At 45.3% G+C, this 17,791-nt stretch overlaps 1 protein-coding gene across 1 annotated transcript in view; it reads left to right on the top strand.

The window, feature by feature from the left end:
• LOC141082677 (scavenger receptor cysteine-rich type 1 protein M130-like) overlaps positions 1 to 17,791 on the top strand; it is a 136,241-nt gene that overhangs the window by 74,755 nt on the left and 43,695 nt on the right. The window contains exons 6-7 of the mRNA XM_073566625.1: positions 4,597 to 4,905; positions 8,570 to 8,626. Of these exons, the coding sequence (XP_073422726.1) occupies positions 4,597 to 4,905; positions 8,570 to 8,626 (366 nt within the window). The remainder of the gene's footprint in view (positions 1 to 4,596; positions 4,906 to 8,569; positions 8,627 to 17,791) is intronic.

The raw sequence follows: 17,791 nt of genomic DNA, 5'->3' as shown, positions 1-17,791 counted from the left end.
TCTGGCACTGGACTGCTTGACCATGTGCATGGCATTATGAAGTCAGAAGACTACCAACAAATTTTGCAGCATAATGTAGGGCTCAGTGTGAGAAAGCTTGGTCTCTCTCAGAGGTCATGGGTCTTCCAGCAGGACAATGACCCAAAACACACTTCAAAAAGCACTAGAAAATGGTTTGAGAGAAAGCACTGGAGACTTCTAAGGTGGCCAGCAATGAGTCCAGACCTGAATCCCATAGAACACCTGTGGAGAGATCTAAACATGGCAGTTTGGAGAAGGCACCCTTCAAATATCAGGGACCTGGAGCAGTTTGCCAAAGAAGAATGGTCTAAAATTCTAGCAGAGCATTGTAAGAAACTCATTGATGATTACCGGAAGCGGGTGGTCGCAGTTATTTTGGCTAAAGGTTGCGCAACCAAGTATTAGGCTGAGGGTGCCAATACTTTTGTCTGGCCCATTTTTGGAGTTTTGTGTGAAATGATCAATGTTATGCCTTTTGCTTCATTCTCTTTTGTGTTTTTTCATTTAAGACAAATTAAATGAAGATAATAATACCAAAGAATTTGTGTTTGCAATCATTTTCAGAAAGAAACTGAGTATTATCTGACAGAATTGCAGGGGTGTCAATACTTTTGGTCACAACTGTGTGTGTATATATATATATATATATATATATATACATATAATGTGTGTGTGGCGCCCCTGAGGCTCAGTCGCCACAGAGGGTATTGCACCTTCTCCTAAGGTGTGGTGCCCCACCATCCTGGTAAGTTGGGAACTCCTTTCCGCACTCCAACACCTACATCCCACACACAGGATAGTTCAGCACTGATCACATTGCAGCTCAGGCTTAGAGGGTAGCAGAGCACCTCTGGTGATTCCTTGCTTCGTAACACGAGATGTGCTGGGAGGTGGGTGGAGTTGAGATTCATATAAAAGATGGGGAAAGTTTAGAATTACAGGTCAGTCCCTTAGGGGGCCGTCTGACACAGTTGAGTGCAGTTCAGTCTGACAGAAGGTCAGTGGAGTAGGAAGCCACTCAGTGAGGAGTGGTGGATCCCTGGAAGAAGGGATGGAGGACAGAGTGCTGCAGCTGCCTCAGTGACCTGAGCCAGCTGGCACGGGAAAGTAAGAAAGGTGGAGAGACGTAGGACTGCAACCTAAGCTTCCATAAGAGAGATAAGCAACAGCGCGGAACGAAGGAGTAGGAGAAAAGAGAGGAGGAGTGGGTTGGATAGGAACCCTGCCTATAGGTTCTCAGCGCAAGGCCGGGGCCCGGTCCCCGAGGTTGTATGGACACTTATGGTTTTGCAGCAGGCACCGGTGGAGTAATTGGCTGTAAATGCACTACTTCCATCACAGACTTGGGACACCACAGCAACCGAATAGAGAGCCGGGATTCAGGAGAAGGGAGTCCCTGAAGCAGGCTACGGCTGTCTGTCATACAAGTAGAGTTGTTAGGAACATCTGACAGGAGGAACTTCAGGGAACCATGGTACTGGAGTTCTCCACACTAAAAGGCGCAATAGAGGAGTCGTTCAGGAAAGGCACATGTTGGCGGAGTGTTGGAGAGGAGAGCCCAGACTTGCCCGGAAGGTTGATTGAGTCTCTACCCCGGAGGACATGGCACGGAGGCAGGCACCGAGGCAGGCACCAGTGTGTACTATGAACTGTGAGTAAAGCTTTGAAACTGCAAGCTCTGGTGTCCTCCATTCATTCGCCACTAACACCTTCATCACCGCTACATCTGGGTACCAGCATCTATACCCTTCTGCGCCTCTCCTCATCCAATGCACCTACACTGCCCTGGGACTACAGCTCCACCTGTGGGGAGCTACACCATCTTGGCTGCATCACACCATCAGTCCCAGTGGATCTGCAAGCAGCGTTGGCTTAACATCTTACTTGCCAAACACCATGGGTGGCGTCACGAACTTTCCATATAAACTACATTACAATCATCATCCGCCACTGATATTGGGTGCCCAGGGACATGGACCTGGTCACCGCTGCTGTGACACATCTCCCCCTGACACCAGCCCTGTACCGAGTACCCCACAGCCCTGGGTGAAGCCTGGGACGGGGTGACATATATATATATATATATATATATATATATATATATATATATATATATACAGGGTGGTTCAAAAGTAGGTGGACAGTATGTGTAATAGGGTAATGAAACATTTCCTAATAAATGGATTGGCCGACACGTTCACCAGACTTGACCCCAATGGATTTTTTATTTTGGGGAGTACTCAAGGACAAAGTTAATAGTCAAAAACCAAAAATTGTCAGTGATTAGAAAAGTTACATAAGATATGCATTTCAAGAAATAAATTCCCAAAGAGACTTGTGTAAAAGTGTTTGTCGAATTGTAAGAGACAGACTTCAAAGCTGTGCATATTGTGATGGAAAACAGTTTGAGCAACTGTGTTGATAAAATTTAAGGGCTTTTGTATTATTGTTCAGAATAAAATTTAATTGTCAATGTTATGCTTGTGTTAGTAAATATAATTTTATATATAAATCAAAATAAATGCTATTATTTTCTCTCCATTTACTTTTGGACCAATATATATATATATATATATATATATATATATATATATATATATATATATAGTGGTGTAGTAACCACTGAGTCCGCTAGGGGGCGCTGTTTGGATGTCCCAGGAGAAAGGATGAATGGCAGAATACGGAATGGCCGTTATGTATCCCAAAGTGGGTGGCTTTGGGATGGAGACTTATGTGTTGTTCAGCAATGATATTGCTGAAGTGTTGCTTCAATGTATAAGGGAGAAGTCTCCAGGTAACTAGAGAGATGGGCTGGCCTGGCTACCTACAAACCCACCCAGGGGTGTGTTTAAGAGTGTCATAACAAAGTATATGTGTGGCTGTGTGTAATAGGACCTTTAGTGAGGTCATAGCCATGTGGTCACCTGTGGGTGTGGTTATGGACCATATAAGGTACCTGAGGTCCGGTCACATGAGAGAGAGAGAGCACATGGATCTGATTGGGCCATGTGGAAGGTCCAGGCACGCCTAAGTGGAGGAAGGTGTGCTACCTTCCTGAAGACCACGTGCTGAGGCTACTAACCCAGGGAGGCCTATGTATATTGGCTGTATGTGAGGAGGGATAAGCCTCCTGTGTTTGCTGAGGCTCCAGGACTGAGCCTGAAATCATGGACACTTATGCTTGCTTTCGCCTGAGCTAAAGGCTATTCCTTGTGTTATGTGCTGCTTTATGGGTTATGAAGCAATAAACTCTGTGAAGTTTTAAAAGGGAACGTGCCTCCTGATTGACTCCCGTGGCTCCTAAGCAAGTTGAATCCCCAGACAAAAAACGTTACTGTAGACTTTTTTTCTCCAGACGCTGGAAATAAAATTTTAGCTGGATCCGGCAAAAAACGGAAGAAACGGGAGGCCTTGTGGCGTGATTCGGCGCTAATACAAGTCAAAAAGAAAAACCGGTTCCGGCGCAGATTTCGCCGGTTCCGTTTTTTCTAAAAATAGCCGGATCCAGCCTGTCGGAAAAAACCTGATGTGTGAAAGTAGCCTACGAGGCCACTCAACACTGCTTTTTCAATATTTATAATAAAGCAAAATTTTGCGCACAATGTGTTAAATCTTGAAGAATATCATTGCAGAGATATATTTGTGGGAAAACCTTTAGAAAAGTTTATAAATTTGTATTCTATTTTTGTATTCTACCCCATGTGCTATCCGTCTTGTCTGCTGTCTCTCTCCTTCCTGTGCTGTGTTCTCCCCTCATGCGCTGTCCCATTTGAGCTGTCTCCCCTCTATGCTCTGTCTCTCTCACCCCTGTGTCTGACCATGCACAGAACATACCACAGCTCCTGGGCAGGGGAGGAAGCAAAAGACAATTCTGACATGACAGCAGGAGATCACAGAGGATACATTTTGTGAGGTAAAATATTGTTTAAAAACAGTCAGTGAAATATTTTACCTCACAAAATCATTCCTCTGTGATCCCCTGCTGTAATGTCAGTATTGTATTTTGCTTCACCCCCTGCCCAGGAGATGTGGTATACTCCATACACGGTCAGACTCGGACAATTTTTAAAATGAACTTTCGTTCGTAGGAAAATCCCTTTAATGTGACCGGCTTCCTCTGCCTGTAGACACATCGCGCATCCGTCGCCGGGATCAGCCGAATGATTCACTGCGCCTGAGCGGAATTCGTGCAGGCGTAGTGCGATGGTGCTTCACTGGTGGTACCGTGTAAGAGGCTGCATGAGCGTGAGTGTGTGTGTATGAGTGTAAGCGTGTGAGTGTGAGAGTGAGTGTGTGATTGTGTGTGTGTGGTGCGTATGGTGTATAGAGTGTGTGTGGTGTGACGGTATTCCGCTGGTGGTACCGGACAATAGGTTGGTACCAGCAGCAGTTTCCATATTGAGACACCCATCACTTGGTGATGGGTGTGATGTACACTAAAATGTTAGCGTTTTTCAGAATTGAAAATAGTCTTTCACATATGAACTAGTTTATGGTGAGACTGCAAAAATAAATAAAATGAAAATAGAAAATAAGATATTGATATCACGTAAGTAAAAAATATATATTTTCCAGAATTTGTAGATATTCATCTGGTTGGTGGGCAGCACCAATGTGAAGGAAGGCTGGAAATCTACTACAATGGAAGCTGGGGCTCCGTATGCAATAATGTCATGACAAAACTGTCAGTATCTGTTATCTGCAAACAACTCAATTGTGGATCAGTGGGATATGTGGAGACATCCAATGTGTATGGTGTTGGAGAATGGCCCTATTGGATAGATCATATTAATTGCACTAAGCATAGCACCACGTTATTGGAATGTCAATCATCACCGTGGAATAAGAACTCTTGTTCTCATACAGAACTTGCTTCAATTAAATGTAGGTATCGTATTTTCTAAGTCTTTTGTTATTTGACCGAATGTTAAATCACCCCTGAAAGATAATTTGTTGCAATTATCATTTCCCAACACTTTTCATATTTTATTGATCCCCAAGCTACCCCAATCCCTATCAGTTTCTGTACTTGTCTTCTGCACAGTCAATCGGCATAACAACTGCAGCCAATCACTGGTTATATGGCTAACTGGTGCATGAACAAACCACTCGGGTAGTGTAAGCTTCATCCAGGACCGTAGTCGTGGCCGAGGACTGCGGGGCAACGGAGTCCTGGCCTCCTCTCACATAGATATGGCAGTTTTCTGTCAGCATACCTGTCGCTTTCTCCAACTCCCCCTCAGGGCATTCTGTTATGCACTGCACATTCTCCTCAGACAATATGGAACAAACAGAGTCACAGTCCTGTTCAATACTTGAACAATCAACTTTACTGATTCTTTTACACAGCGCATACATATTCACTCCAGCGTCAGCATCAGGGTTGGCAATAGACATTTTCTCCTCTGTCCCTGTTTTTCCCCCTCTCCCACTAAGCTCGCTTTCGTGAAGTACCATGCTCTCTGGTCTTTCAGCATCAACTCTGCTCAGTCTTACTCCAGTAGGGGATCATCTTAACCGTTTATCCCCAGTCTCAAGAATATCCACACATGAAATAAGCCGCCACATTCCGAGTGACCTGCCCGTACTGCTTAGTCTTCTTCTGGCAACTGCAGACCCACTAATTCTGCACTGTCAGCACTTCTCCTGGTGCTACTCCCCAATGAGATACTGGCCCAAATTCTGTATGACTGGGCTCTTGACTCTAATGTTATGGAGCCAACTGCCCTATCAGGGCGCTCCCACCCAACTGATTCAAATTCCAGATGCTCCGTAGCTTAACAGCTGTTAGCCCCTTCTACTTTAACTATTTACAAGCTGAGCATCTCTATCCCCATCTAGTGGGCAAACTAGGGTACTACACTTTCCCTATCTATATAAAAGTGTCCAATGTTAAATACATATAACAGATAAAATAAATGGACATTTGCATGGCATGCACAATAAATACGAAAAACGTTAAAGGGAAAGGGTACCTAACATCCGACATTATATATATATATATATATATATATATATATATACACTCACTGGCCACTTTATTAGGTACACCATGCTAGTAAGGGGTTGGACCCCCTTTTGCCTTCAGAACTGCCTCAATTCTTCGTGGCAGAGATTCAACAAGGTGCTGGAAGCATTCCTCAGAGATTTTGGACCATATTGACATGATGGCATCACACAGTTGGCGCAGATTTGTCGGCTGCACATCCCTGATGCGAATCTCCCGTTCCACCACATCCCAAAGATGCTCTATTGGATTGAGATCTGGTGACTGAGGAGGCCATTTGAGTACAGTAAACTCATTGTCATGTTCAAGAAACCAATCTGAGATGATTCGAGCTTTATGACATGGCGCATTATCCTGCTGAAAGTAGCCATCAGATGTTGGGTACATTGTGGTCATAAAGGGATGGACATGGTCAGCAACAATACTCAGGTAGGCTGTGGCGTTGCAACGATGCTCAATTGGTACCAAGGGGCCCAAAGAGTGCCCAGAAAAAATTCCCCACACCATGACACCACCACCACCAGCCTGAACCGTTGATACAAGGCAGGATGGATCCATGCTTTCATGTTGTTTACGCCAAATTCTGACCCTACCATCCAAATGTCGCAGCAGAAATCGAGACTCATCAGACCAGGCAACGTTTTTCCAATCTTCTACTGTCCAATTTCGATGAGCTTGTGCAAATTGTAGCCTCAGTTTCCTGTTCTTAGCTGAGAGGAGTGGTACCCAGTGTGGTCTTCTGCTGCTGTACCCAATCTGCCTCAAAGTTCGACGCACTGTGCGTTCAGAGATGCTCTTCTGCCTACCTTGGTTGTAACGGGTGGCAATTTGAGTCACTGTTGCCTTTCTATCAGCTCGAACCAGTCTGCCCATTCTCCTCTGACCTCTGGCATCAACATGGCATTTCCGGCCACAGAACTGCCGCTCACTGGATTTTTTTTCTTTTTCGGACCATTCTCTGTAAACCCTAGAGATGGTTGTGCGTGAAAATCCCAGTAGATCAGCAGTTTCTGAAATTCTCAGACCAGCCCTTCTGGCACCAACAATCATGCCACGTTCAAAGGCACTCAAATCACCTTTCTTCCCCATACTGATGCTCGGTTTGAACTGCAGGAGATTGTCTTGACCATGTCTACATGCCTAAATGCACTGAGTTGCCGCCATGTGATTGGCTGATTAGAAATTAAGTCTTAACACACAGTTGGACAGGTGTACCTAATAAAGTGGCCAGTGAGTGTATATATATATACATATATACACACGTATTTATCTGTACACTTATGGACACTCCTTTGTGTCCCTAGCAGTACTACAGGGAATTTACAAATTGTCTAATCAACAGCCAAGCAGTGATGGGTTGGAGTGGTCATGTGGCTAGATTGTATATGATCTGGTGTAAAGAATACCAGACTGGTGGGAGATATGTAAGATGGGTATATAGTATATATTTTTATGGCAGAAAGTTTTTAATTTTTTTAAAGGCTAAACAACCTCTTTGGAGTCAACAATTTCAAAGAGCTGCTTCCATTTTAGTAAGCTTAAACTACTTGATAATCCTATTTATCTTATTTATGTGAGTTATATAAAGGCCCCGTCTCACATAACGAGATCGTTAGCGAGATCGCTGAAACATCACTGGTTTTGTGACGCAACAGCGACTCGCCAGCGATCTCGCTACGTGTGACACATAGTGGCAAACGGCCCCCCCGCTGGATATCACTGATTGTGCTCGAATGTCCTAGGCCATTTTTTGATCGTTGGTGTCCCACTGGCCAGCATGCATCTCTGTGTTTGATGCCGACGAGCGACCTCGTTGGTGATGCAGACAGAACTCAAGGATGCAGGCGTGAGTCATCAGAATAGATGCTGTGACAAGGTCCCAACGACCACCGAGGTCGTTATACGGATCACCGTATCATTGCTGGGTCGTTGAATAGATTTGTGTGTATGACAGCTTACTAGCGACCATGTGGCGACACACCAGCGATCCTTACCAGGTTGTATCATTGTCGGGATCGCTGGAGCGTCGCTATGTGAAGCAGGACCCTTAGAGTTTATTGCTTCATCAAACAAGGCTCTTCAAACAGTTGCCAAAGGAGTTTGCAAACATGTGCAGACCAATTTTTTGCAATTTGCTTTGCAGGGTTCCAATAAAATGGCAGTCAGCTCGGCTGCTGTTTTGCTGGATTGAAAAGGGCTGGGATGATTTAAAAAGTGTACTCCACTATTCCTGGGCCCCAATCTTTCCTTGCATCTCCCTACATGGTTCTCACAGTTTATATCTGGTCTTCAACACCTCAGGAGTTGAATATGCCTCGTAACTTCAGACTTCATGATATGACACATCATGCACATCATGACATCGCAACGTTTAATCAGCATTGGAAGCACTGAAGGCCAGATGGGACCTTTGAAGAAGACTGAAGGCCTACTGTGACAGAAGAGCAGAGAAAATGAAGGCAAATCATGACTCTGCTTTAGGCCAAGATGTTGAAGATTATTTGCTTTGACAAAGTATTAATTTTCTTTCTTCATTTCTAGGCAATGAAAGTGAAACACTGGTCCAACAAAGCTGTCCATTATCTCACCCATGCTCAGGTAGGAAAATTTTAGATAACAGTAGAGGAATTCTACTTTCTAGGCCATGTGATATGGTGTATGAGTTGATAACATCTTAGGCTCTAATCTTGCTATTGGTTGTAGCATGTAAACACTAAGTGTGTTTTCTAAATAAACCATTGTTACAGCAGTAGCTCATGGGTACACTTGTTATTTTTTTTAAACTTTTAAACTTTTAAAAAGTGGTCTTGAACTCTGCTATGTACAGTTATGTCCATATATATTACCACAAAGAATTTTAAACAAAACAATTAAAACAATTCAGATGCAGTTGAAGTTCAGACTTTCAGCTTTCATTTGAGGGTATCCACATTAAAATTGGATGAAGGGTTTAGGAGTTTCAGCTCCTTAACATGTGCCACCCTGTTTTTAAAGGGACCAAAAGTAATTGGACAATTAACTCCAAGGTTATTTCATGGACAGGTGTGGGCAAGCCCTTCATTATGTCATTCTCAATTAAGCAGATCAGATAAAAGGCCTGGAGTTGATTTGAGGTGTGGTGCTTGCAATTGGAAGGTTTTGCTGTGAAGGAAACATTTGGGCAAAGGAGCTCTCCATGCAGGTGAAACCAGCCATCATTAAGCTGCAAAAACAGAAAAAACCCATCCGAGAAATTGCTACAACATTAGGAGTGGCAAAATCTACAGTTTGGTACATCCTGGGAAAGAAAGCAAGCACTGGTGAACTCATCAATGCAAAAAGACCTGGGCGCCCACGGAAGACAACAGTGGTGGATGATCGCAGCATAATCTCCATGGTGAAGAGAAACCCCCTCAAAACAGCCAACTAAGTGAACAACACTCTCCAGGAGGTAGGCGTATCAATATCCAAATCTTACATAAAGAGAAGACTGCATGAAAGTGAATACAGAGGGTTCACTGCACGGTGCAAGCCACTCATAATCATCGAGAATCTAAAGGCTAGAAAGGATTTTGCTAAAAAAAATCTAAAAAAGCCAGCAGAGTTCTGGAAGAACATTCTTTGGACAGATGAAACCAAGATCAACCTCTACCAGAATGATGGAAAGAGAAAAGTATGGCGAAGACGTGGTACAGCTCATGATCCAAAGCATACCACATCATCTGTAAAACCCGGCGGAGGCAGTGTGATGGCTTGCGCATGCATGGCTGCCAGTGGCACTGGGTCACTAGTGTTTATTGATGATATGACACAGGACAGAAGCAGCCGAATGAATTCTGATGTATTCAGAGCCATACTGTGTGCTCAGACCCAGCCAAATGCAGCCAAACTGATTGGTCGTCGTTTCATACTACAGAGGGACAATGACCCAAAACATAAAGCCAAAGCAACCCAGGAGTTTATTAAAGCAAAGAAGTGGAATATTCTTGAATGGCCAAGTCAGTCACCTGATCTCAACCCAACTGAGCATGCATTTTACTTGTTAAAGACTAAACTTCAGACAGAAAGGCCCACAAACAAACAGCAACTGAAAACCACCACAGTGAAGGCAGAGCATCAAAAAGGAAGAAACACAGCGTCTGGTGATGTCCATGAGTTCAAGACTTCAGGCAGTCATTGCCAACAAAGGGTTTTCAACCAAGTACTAGAAATGAACATTTTATTTACAATTATTTAATCTGTCCAATTACTTTTGGTCCCTTTAAAAACAGGGTGGCACATGTTAAGGAGCTGAAACTCCTAAACTCTTCATCCAATTTTATTGTGGATACCCTCAAATGAAAGCTGAAAGTCTGAACTTCAACTGCATCTGAATTGTTTTGTTTAAAATTCATTGTGGTAATGTCTAGAACCAAAATGAGAAAAATGTTGTCTCTGTCCAAATATATGTGGACCTAACTGTATTTTCACAAGTTTCATTCAGTATTGAAGCTTTCGTCTATTGAAGGAAATATGACTGAGCTGAAATAAGAACCTCAGAGTTATAAAAGCCACAATATTCTCTTAGTCTATTACCCATTTAAGTAACTTTTTTCTACTTGTGATATATTTTAATAATCAGTTTTATTACAGACTGCTGCTGCATTGTAGCCTGAGAACCAAACACAATAAAATAGAAACTTCCTAATGAGGACCTCATAGATTTTTAGTAATGAAAGGTACAAACAAAATCCATTATGTTGCAAATGGGTTGACAAACAAAACACTCTTTCTTAGGTTGGGGTCACACTTGCGAGTGTGACGCGAGAAACTTGCGTAAGTCTCTCGCATCCATACCCGACACTCACAAGTGTGACCCTGGCCTTATCCTTAGACCAATTTCACACATCCATTTTATTCTCATATTCCCATATGTGAAAATTTGTCTCTCTTTTTTTCAGTGTGCTGGATTCAATTTTCATCAGTATCAGTAATTTACAATCCTTTTTGCATATATTTTTCACAAATTTAAAAAAAATAAAAATGAAAAATGTAAAAATGCAAATGGCATACATGTGTCATCTGGTCTTATTTCAGAGGGCCATTGGCGTGCTTGATCTGCACCATTGATCAAAGTAGGACAACATGCCTACATTTTTTTTAATCAATAGGTCTGTAAACTAAAATAAAAATAAAGGATAACACATGTACCAAAAAGACTGATGTATAAAACTGAACTTAGTTGTTGTAATCAATACTGACTGCATTATGTAAGGAGCAATAGCTAGGGTAACACCCATCTCCATTCCCAGCTGATGCCGCAGGATGTAAATTATAGCTGCCGCCCACTAGAAGTGATGCTGATACCACTACTGTATCAGCACGATCAATACAGTATATTTTTTATTGATAAAAGCCTATTCTAATATTGCTGTCCAGGATGGAAAGGGATTCGTTTCCTCAATGTGACTAGAATTGACTAATTCAAGTAAAAAATAGAATCAAGAGAAAAGCTAAGTATACCATCTTCGAATTTCATGGATTTATGTATCAGGACATAATGTAATTACTAGAGTTGAGCGACTTTTGCTTTTTTAGGGTCGAGTTTCGTTTCATGAAACCCGACTTTTCCAAAAGTCGGGTCGAGCAAAATCGTCCGACTATAGGGAAAAGTCGGGGGTCCGACCGAAACACGAAACCCAATGTAAATCAATGGGGAATTAAAGTCGGGAGTGAGAGAAGGACAGGAAACACACCTACAGTGCCCATTTGAATGCCAAAAGCATCAATTCTTCTTACTTAAGCTTGTCAACCTTAATTAACTTCATAATACTAGTTACACACTGAAAAATGGGGGTTATTTGGCTAAAGTTGTGGGGGAGTAGGGCTGGCTCTACGTTTTCCTGTGCCCTGAGCAAAAGAGCGCCCCTTTTGTTAAATGCAATTTGTTAAATGTTTTGCACAACTCATGATGCTCCGATACGGCAGAGAAATAGCGGTATAGTACAATGAAAAATACTTCACTTTTTACATCTCATGACGAGGCCCATCTATTTCTCCATACAGAATCATTGGTCCCATATAATGTTTGAAACAGTATATGATGAGCTCCACATAATGCTACAGTATATGTTCGTCCCCATGGATGAAGCTCCACTGTCTTATGGGCCCTGTAAATGCTCCAAACATAATGGGCCCCATTTCTAATGCTCTAGTGTATAATGGGCCCTGTAAATGCTGCTCCAGTGTGTGATGTCCTCCTTTGGAATGTTCCAGTGTATGGTGGGCCCCATCTATCATTCTCCAGAGTATAGTGCTCCCCAAAAATTGCTGTCCCAACATTGAAAACAATGAAATAAGTCTCCTCGCTAGGGAATCCCTGTACTAGTCTGGACTCCTCGTCGTCCCCATCTTCCATCTCACTGCACAGTATTTCAACCTTGCAAGTGCTGTGATCCTGAGCAAGCAGGGGGGGCCCACTCATTGACGACGGCACTGGCACAGGGCCCCTGATAGTACGGTGGTGTGTCTGACGGCGGGTGTGCCAAACCTGCACTTTCATCTGCAGCTTCCTCTTTGTCACTGTGTAAGATGGAACTGTATATGGGAAGGGTAACCTGAGTTTCATCAGGGTCAATTTCAGGCCGTGTAGCGTGCGAGGGGAATGTAGTGGTCTAGGTCAATGTACCAGCAGATTCATCGAGCAGTGGCTGGGCATCAGTGCACTTGTGTTGCCCCCAGGAGTACGGTCGCCACAGTGGCATTACCTTCCTCCTAGGGAGTGTGATGTCATGCTTGGGAGCAGCAAAGATCTCTCTAGCAGGTTAACTTATTGGGCGACGTTATTCCCACGAGTTATGACCCTCCAAACAGCGTTCATGAAGGCAAAGTGTTTGTTTACGTGGGCAGTATGGTTGCAAAGCTGAACCTTAAAGGAATGTCCAAAAGGGCACCACCAGGAGTGGAGCCTACGGCGTAATTTGACTCAACATGGGCAACCTCAACCATCCAGCCACAAAAAAGATGCACACATTGCAAACTTAATTCCATTAGGCCTCTTTCACACATCAGGTTTTCGCCGTCAGGCGCAATCCGGCGCTTTTGACAAAAACCGGATCCGGCGAAATGCAATGCCGGATCCGGTTTCCCCCCCATTGACTTGCATTAGAGCCGGATCGAGCCGGATGGCCATGCGTTTCATCCGATTTTCGCCGGATCCGGCAATGTGACGCGATCCGGCGTCTGGAAAAAACGGCTACTGTAACGTTTTTTGTCTCCGGCGAAAAAGCCGGACACGCCGGATCCGGCGTGTCCGGCTTTTTCATACAATGAAAGCCTATGAGCACCGCAATGCGCCTGATCCGGCGACAGCCGGATCCGGTGGCCGGATCCGGTTTTTTTGGTCTGAGCATGCTCAGTAGCTCTGCCCACAAGACATATATAAAAGCAAGACAGTGGGACCCTCAGCCACACCCAACATGCCACCCAAGCCAAGAACCAGGAGCAGGAGAAGGCAGGAGTAGAGTTGAGCGAACGGGTCGAAAAAATTCAAAAGTCGCCGACTTTTGGCAAAGTCGGGTTTCATGAAATGAAACCCGACCCTAGGATGAGGTCGGCCACGAGGTCGGCGACTTACGCGCCAAAGTCGCGTTTCAAAAGTTTGTTTTGCGCTCTTTTTCAGCCAATCAGGATCCACGGACACTGTGGGCAACGTGATGACATAGGCACGGGTCACCACCATCTTTCAGAAGGGCATGCAAGTGATTGGCTTGCTTTGGTGGGCGTCACAGGGGGTATAAAAGGGCGTGCACGCCGACCGCCATCTTACTTCTGCCGATCTTAGTATAGGGAGAGGTTGCTGCTGATTCTGTAGGGAGAGCGTTAGGCAGGGAAGAAGACAAAAAAACTGCTTCTGCTGCTAGCGATTTGGCCTGCACAACACACCAGTCACTGTGTGTGCAGTGCAAGGGGAGGCTATATAGTGGTGTATCAGTGGTGTTGGTTGTTGGGCTGCCTTCTAAGGCTTCCTGACATTCCTGCATTGCTGTTTACCCACTGCTCCGCAAACTGCTTTTTTAAAAGCAATCCAATCTCCCTTATCCTCTAGTCACTTTTGTCACAGCTGTGCCATCGAGCCTGTCACATAGCGCTCAGATATTCATTGGGCCTCACACAATCCAAAAGTGTCCAGTGTCCAAAAGTGTGTGCAGAGATTCAAAATCTCCCTTATCCTCTAGTCACTTTGGTCACAGCTGTGCCATCGAGCCTGTCACATAGCGCTCAGATATCAGTGGGCCTCACACAATCCAAAAGTGTCCATCCAGTGTCCAAAAGTGTGTGCAGAGATTCAAAATCTCCCTTATCCTCTAGTCACTTTGGTCACAGCTGTGCCATCGAGCCTGTCACATAGCGCTCAGATATCAGTGGGCCTCACACAATCCAAAAGTGTCCAGTGTCCAAAAGTGTGTGCAGAGATTCAAAATCTCCCTTATCCTCTAGTCACTTTGGTCACAGCTGTGCCATCGAGCCTGTCACATAGCGCTCAGATATCAGTGGGCCTCACACAATCCAAAAGTGTCCAGTGTCCAAAAGTGTGTGCAGAGATTCAAAATCTCCCTTATCCTCTAGTCACTTTTGTCACAGCTGTGCCATCGAGCCTGTCACATAGCGCTCAGATATTCATTGGGCCTCACACAATCCAAAAGTGTCCAGTGTCCAAAAGTGTGTGCAGAGATTCAAAATCTCCCTTATCCTCTAGTCACTTTGGTCACAGCTGTGCCATCGAGCCGGTCACATAACGCTCAGATATCAGTGGGCCTCACACAATCCAAAAGTGTCCAGTGTCCAAAAGTGTGTGCAGAGATTCAAAATCTCCCTTATCGTCTAGTCACTTTGGTCACAGCTGTGCCATCGAGCCTGTCACATAGCGCTCAGATATTCATTGGGCCTCACACAATCCAAAAGTGTCCAGTGTCCAAAAGTGTGTGCAGAGATTCAAAATCTCCCTTATCCTCTAGTCACTTTGGTCACAGCTGTGCCATCGAGCCTGTCACATAGCGCTCAGATATCAGTGGGCCTCACACAATCCAAAAGTGTCCAGTGTCCACAAGTGTCTGCAGAAATTCAAAATCTCCCCTGTACTATAGACACCTTGTACCTTGTTTTACATTACTATATAGTTTGTTGGATTTTGTCTACATTTCTACCAAAAATGAGGAAGGCTGGTGGAAGAGGCCGTGGAATTGGGCGGGGGTTGGCAGCTGGTAATGATGGTGTTGGTGGTGGATCTGATGGTAGTGGCAAGAGCAAAATAGGACCGAATGCAGGAGGTGCTGACCCTGCGTCATCGTCTGGCTACATAAGGCCTCGAACGCTTAGTTTTCTAGGAGTTGGCAAACCGCTTTTAAAGCCAGAGCATCAGGAAAAAGTTTTGTCTTACATTGCTGACTCAGCCTCCAGCTCTATCGCCTCCTCTTCTTCAGTTGTAAAAAGTAAAAGCACTGAGTCGTCATTGGAGGCTCATGTTCATGAACCACACCTTTCCTTGTGTCCTTCACCCCAACCAAGATTGAAGGATGACGCAGGCCATACTACTGATTACTCCATGGAGCTGTTTTCACATACCATGCCTGGATTATCAAGTGAAATGGTGAATTACCCAGCCCAAGATGAATCTGACATGGAGTGCACTGATGCACAGCCGCTGATGGATGATTCTGCTGGTACATTCACTCAGAGCACTACATTGTCCTCGCAGTGTACAGAGCCAGATTCTGACCCTGATGAGACTCAGGTGCCCCTTCCCGCACACTATACCACCATACACGTTGACACAGAGGAAGGTGCACATGACATAGAAGAGGAGGTGATGGATGACCCAGTTGTTGACCCAGATTGGCATCCATTGGGGGAAGAGGGTGCTGCTTCCAATAGCTCAGATGAGGAGCATCCACAGCAGACATCGACATCGCAACAGCTGTTATCTGGCAGGCCCGGAGCACTCCAAAGACAGGTTCCAAACATCAAAAGAGTTGCTGGACAGCTTGTCCAGAGGGTCAAAAGATCACAGCGTGCTAGGCCGCAAAATGTCTGCCAAAGTAGGAAGAGTGCAGTGTGGTACTTTTTTGACCAAAATCCTCATGATCAGGCCAAGGTTATCTGTAAGAAGTGCGCAAAGACCTTTAGCCGAGGGAAAAATCTGAAAAATTTGAATACCAGTTGCATGCTTAGACATTTAACCAGCATGCACTTGCAAGCGTGGACACAACACCAAACCTCAAGTGCCACATGTGCAACTGATCACAACGAAGGTAGTCAGCAACGCTACATTGTTTCCCCCACTGTAAGCCCACCGGTTAGCACAGCAGCAAATGTTGAGGTGTCGTTGGAAGACCACAGCAGTCAGGGAATCCCACTGTTATATCAACGAAAGACTGATTCTAGGCCATCAGAAAAAACACCAACTCCATCACCATCATCAACCCTCTCTCATTCCGCCCTGTCCACCGCTACTTCCACCATATGCAGCTCTCAAGTCCAGCTCACCCTCCCAGGCACTATGAGTAGGTCAAGAAAGTACTCAGTCTCTCATCCGCGTACACTGGGTTTGAACGCCCACATTGCCAAACTAATCTCGTTTGAGATGATGCCCTTTCGGTTGGTGGAAAGCGCAGCTTTCCGCAAACTCATGGCCTATGCAGTACCACGCTATGACCTACCCAGTCGCCACTTCTTCTCTCGCAAAGCCATCCCAGCCCTCCACCATCATGTGAAAGACCGCATTGTCCATGCACTCAAGCAGTCAGTGAGCGGAAAGGTGCACCTCACAACTGATGCATGGTCCAGTCGGCATGGCCAGGGCCGTTACGTGTCCATCACTGCGCACTGGGTTAATGTGGTGGATGCAGGGTCCACAGGGGACAGCGGTGGTGGGACAGTGCTGCCTAGCCCACGGTATAGGAAACAGTTGGCTGTAGGCGTTCGACCCTCCTCCTCCTCCAGAAGCGAAAGCTCGTCCACAGAGCGCAGTCGTACGAGCACTCCATCTGCAGCTGCTACTGTTGCACACAATGTGTCCCCCTATCGAGCAGCTAGTGGAAAGCGTCAGCAGGCTGTGTTGCAGATGATGTGTTTGGGCGACAGACACACCGCCGAGGTGCTGGCCGAGTACTTGAAGAGACAAACTGAGTCATGGCTGGGCAGTGTACATCTTGAGGCAGGCAAGGTAGTTAGTGATAACGGCCGTAATTTTGTGGCAGCCATAGCCCTTTCAAAACTCAGCCACATACCTTGCTTGACTCACACCTTGAACCTGGTGGTGCAGTGCTTCCTCAAAAATTATCCGGAGTTAACAGCCCTGCTCCAGAAGGTGCGAAGACTGTGCGCGCACATCCGCCGGTCGCCTGTACACTCCGTTCGTATGCAGAAGCTGCAGCGATTGCTCCACCTTCCCAACCACCGCCTCATTATCGACATTGCAACAAGGTGGAACTCCACCCTGCACATGGTGGAGCGGCTGTGCGAGCAGAGGCAGGCCATAATGCATTTGTGGGAGGATACACGGCCAGGCACTTTGAGAGCAGACATGGAGTTGACAGGTGTGCAGTGGTCGAAGCTGAAAGACCTCTGTAAAGTCCTTCAGTGTTTTGAGGAATGCACACGGCTGGTAAGCGCAGACGACGCCATCCTAAGCATGAGCATCCCACTTATGCGTCTGCTCATGCAAACTTTGACGCACCTTAAGGAGCAGGCGTCTGCAGCCAATGTTGATGAGGAGGAAGAGGAGGAGGGAATCCTTGATGACAT

This window comes from Dendrobates tinctorius, unplaced genomic scaffold, assembly GCF_039654945.1.
Source record: "Dendrobates tinctorius isolate UK_male_01 unplaced genomic scaffold, ASM3965494v1 ptg000019l, whole genome shotgun sequence".
NCBI classification, from domain to species: Eukaryota; Metazoa; Chordata; class Amphibia; order Anura; family Dendrobatidae; genus Dendrobates; species Dendrobates tinctorius.
Note: the sequence above shows the minus strand (reverse complement) of the source record. Positions and strands in the feature narration are given on the sequence as shown.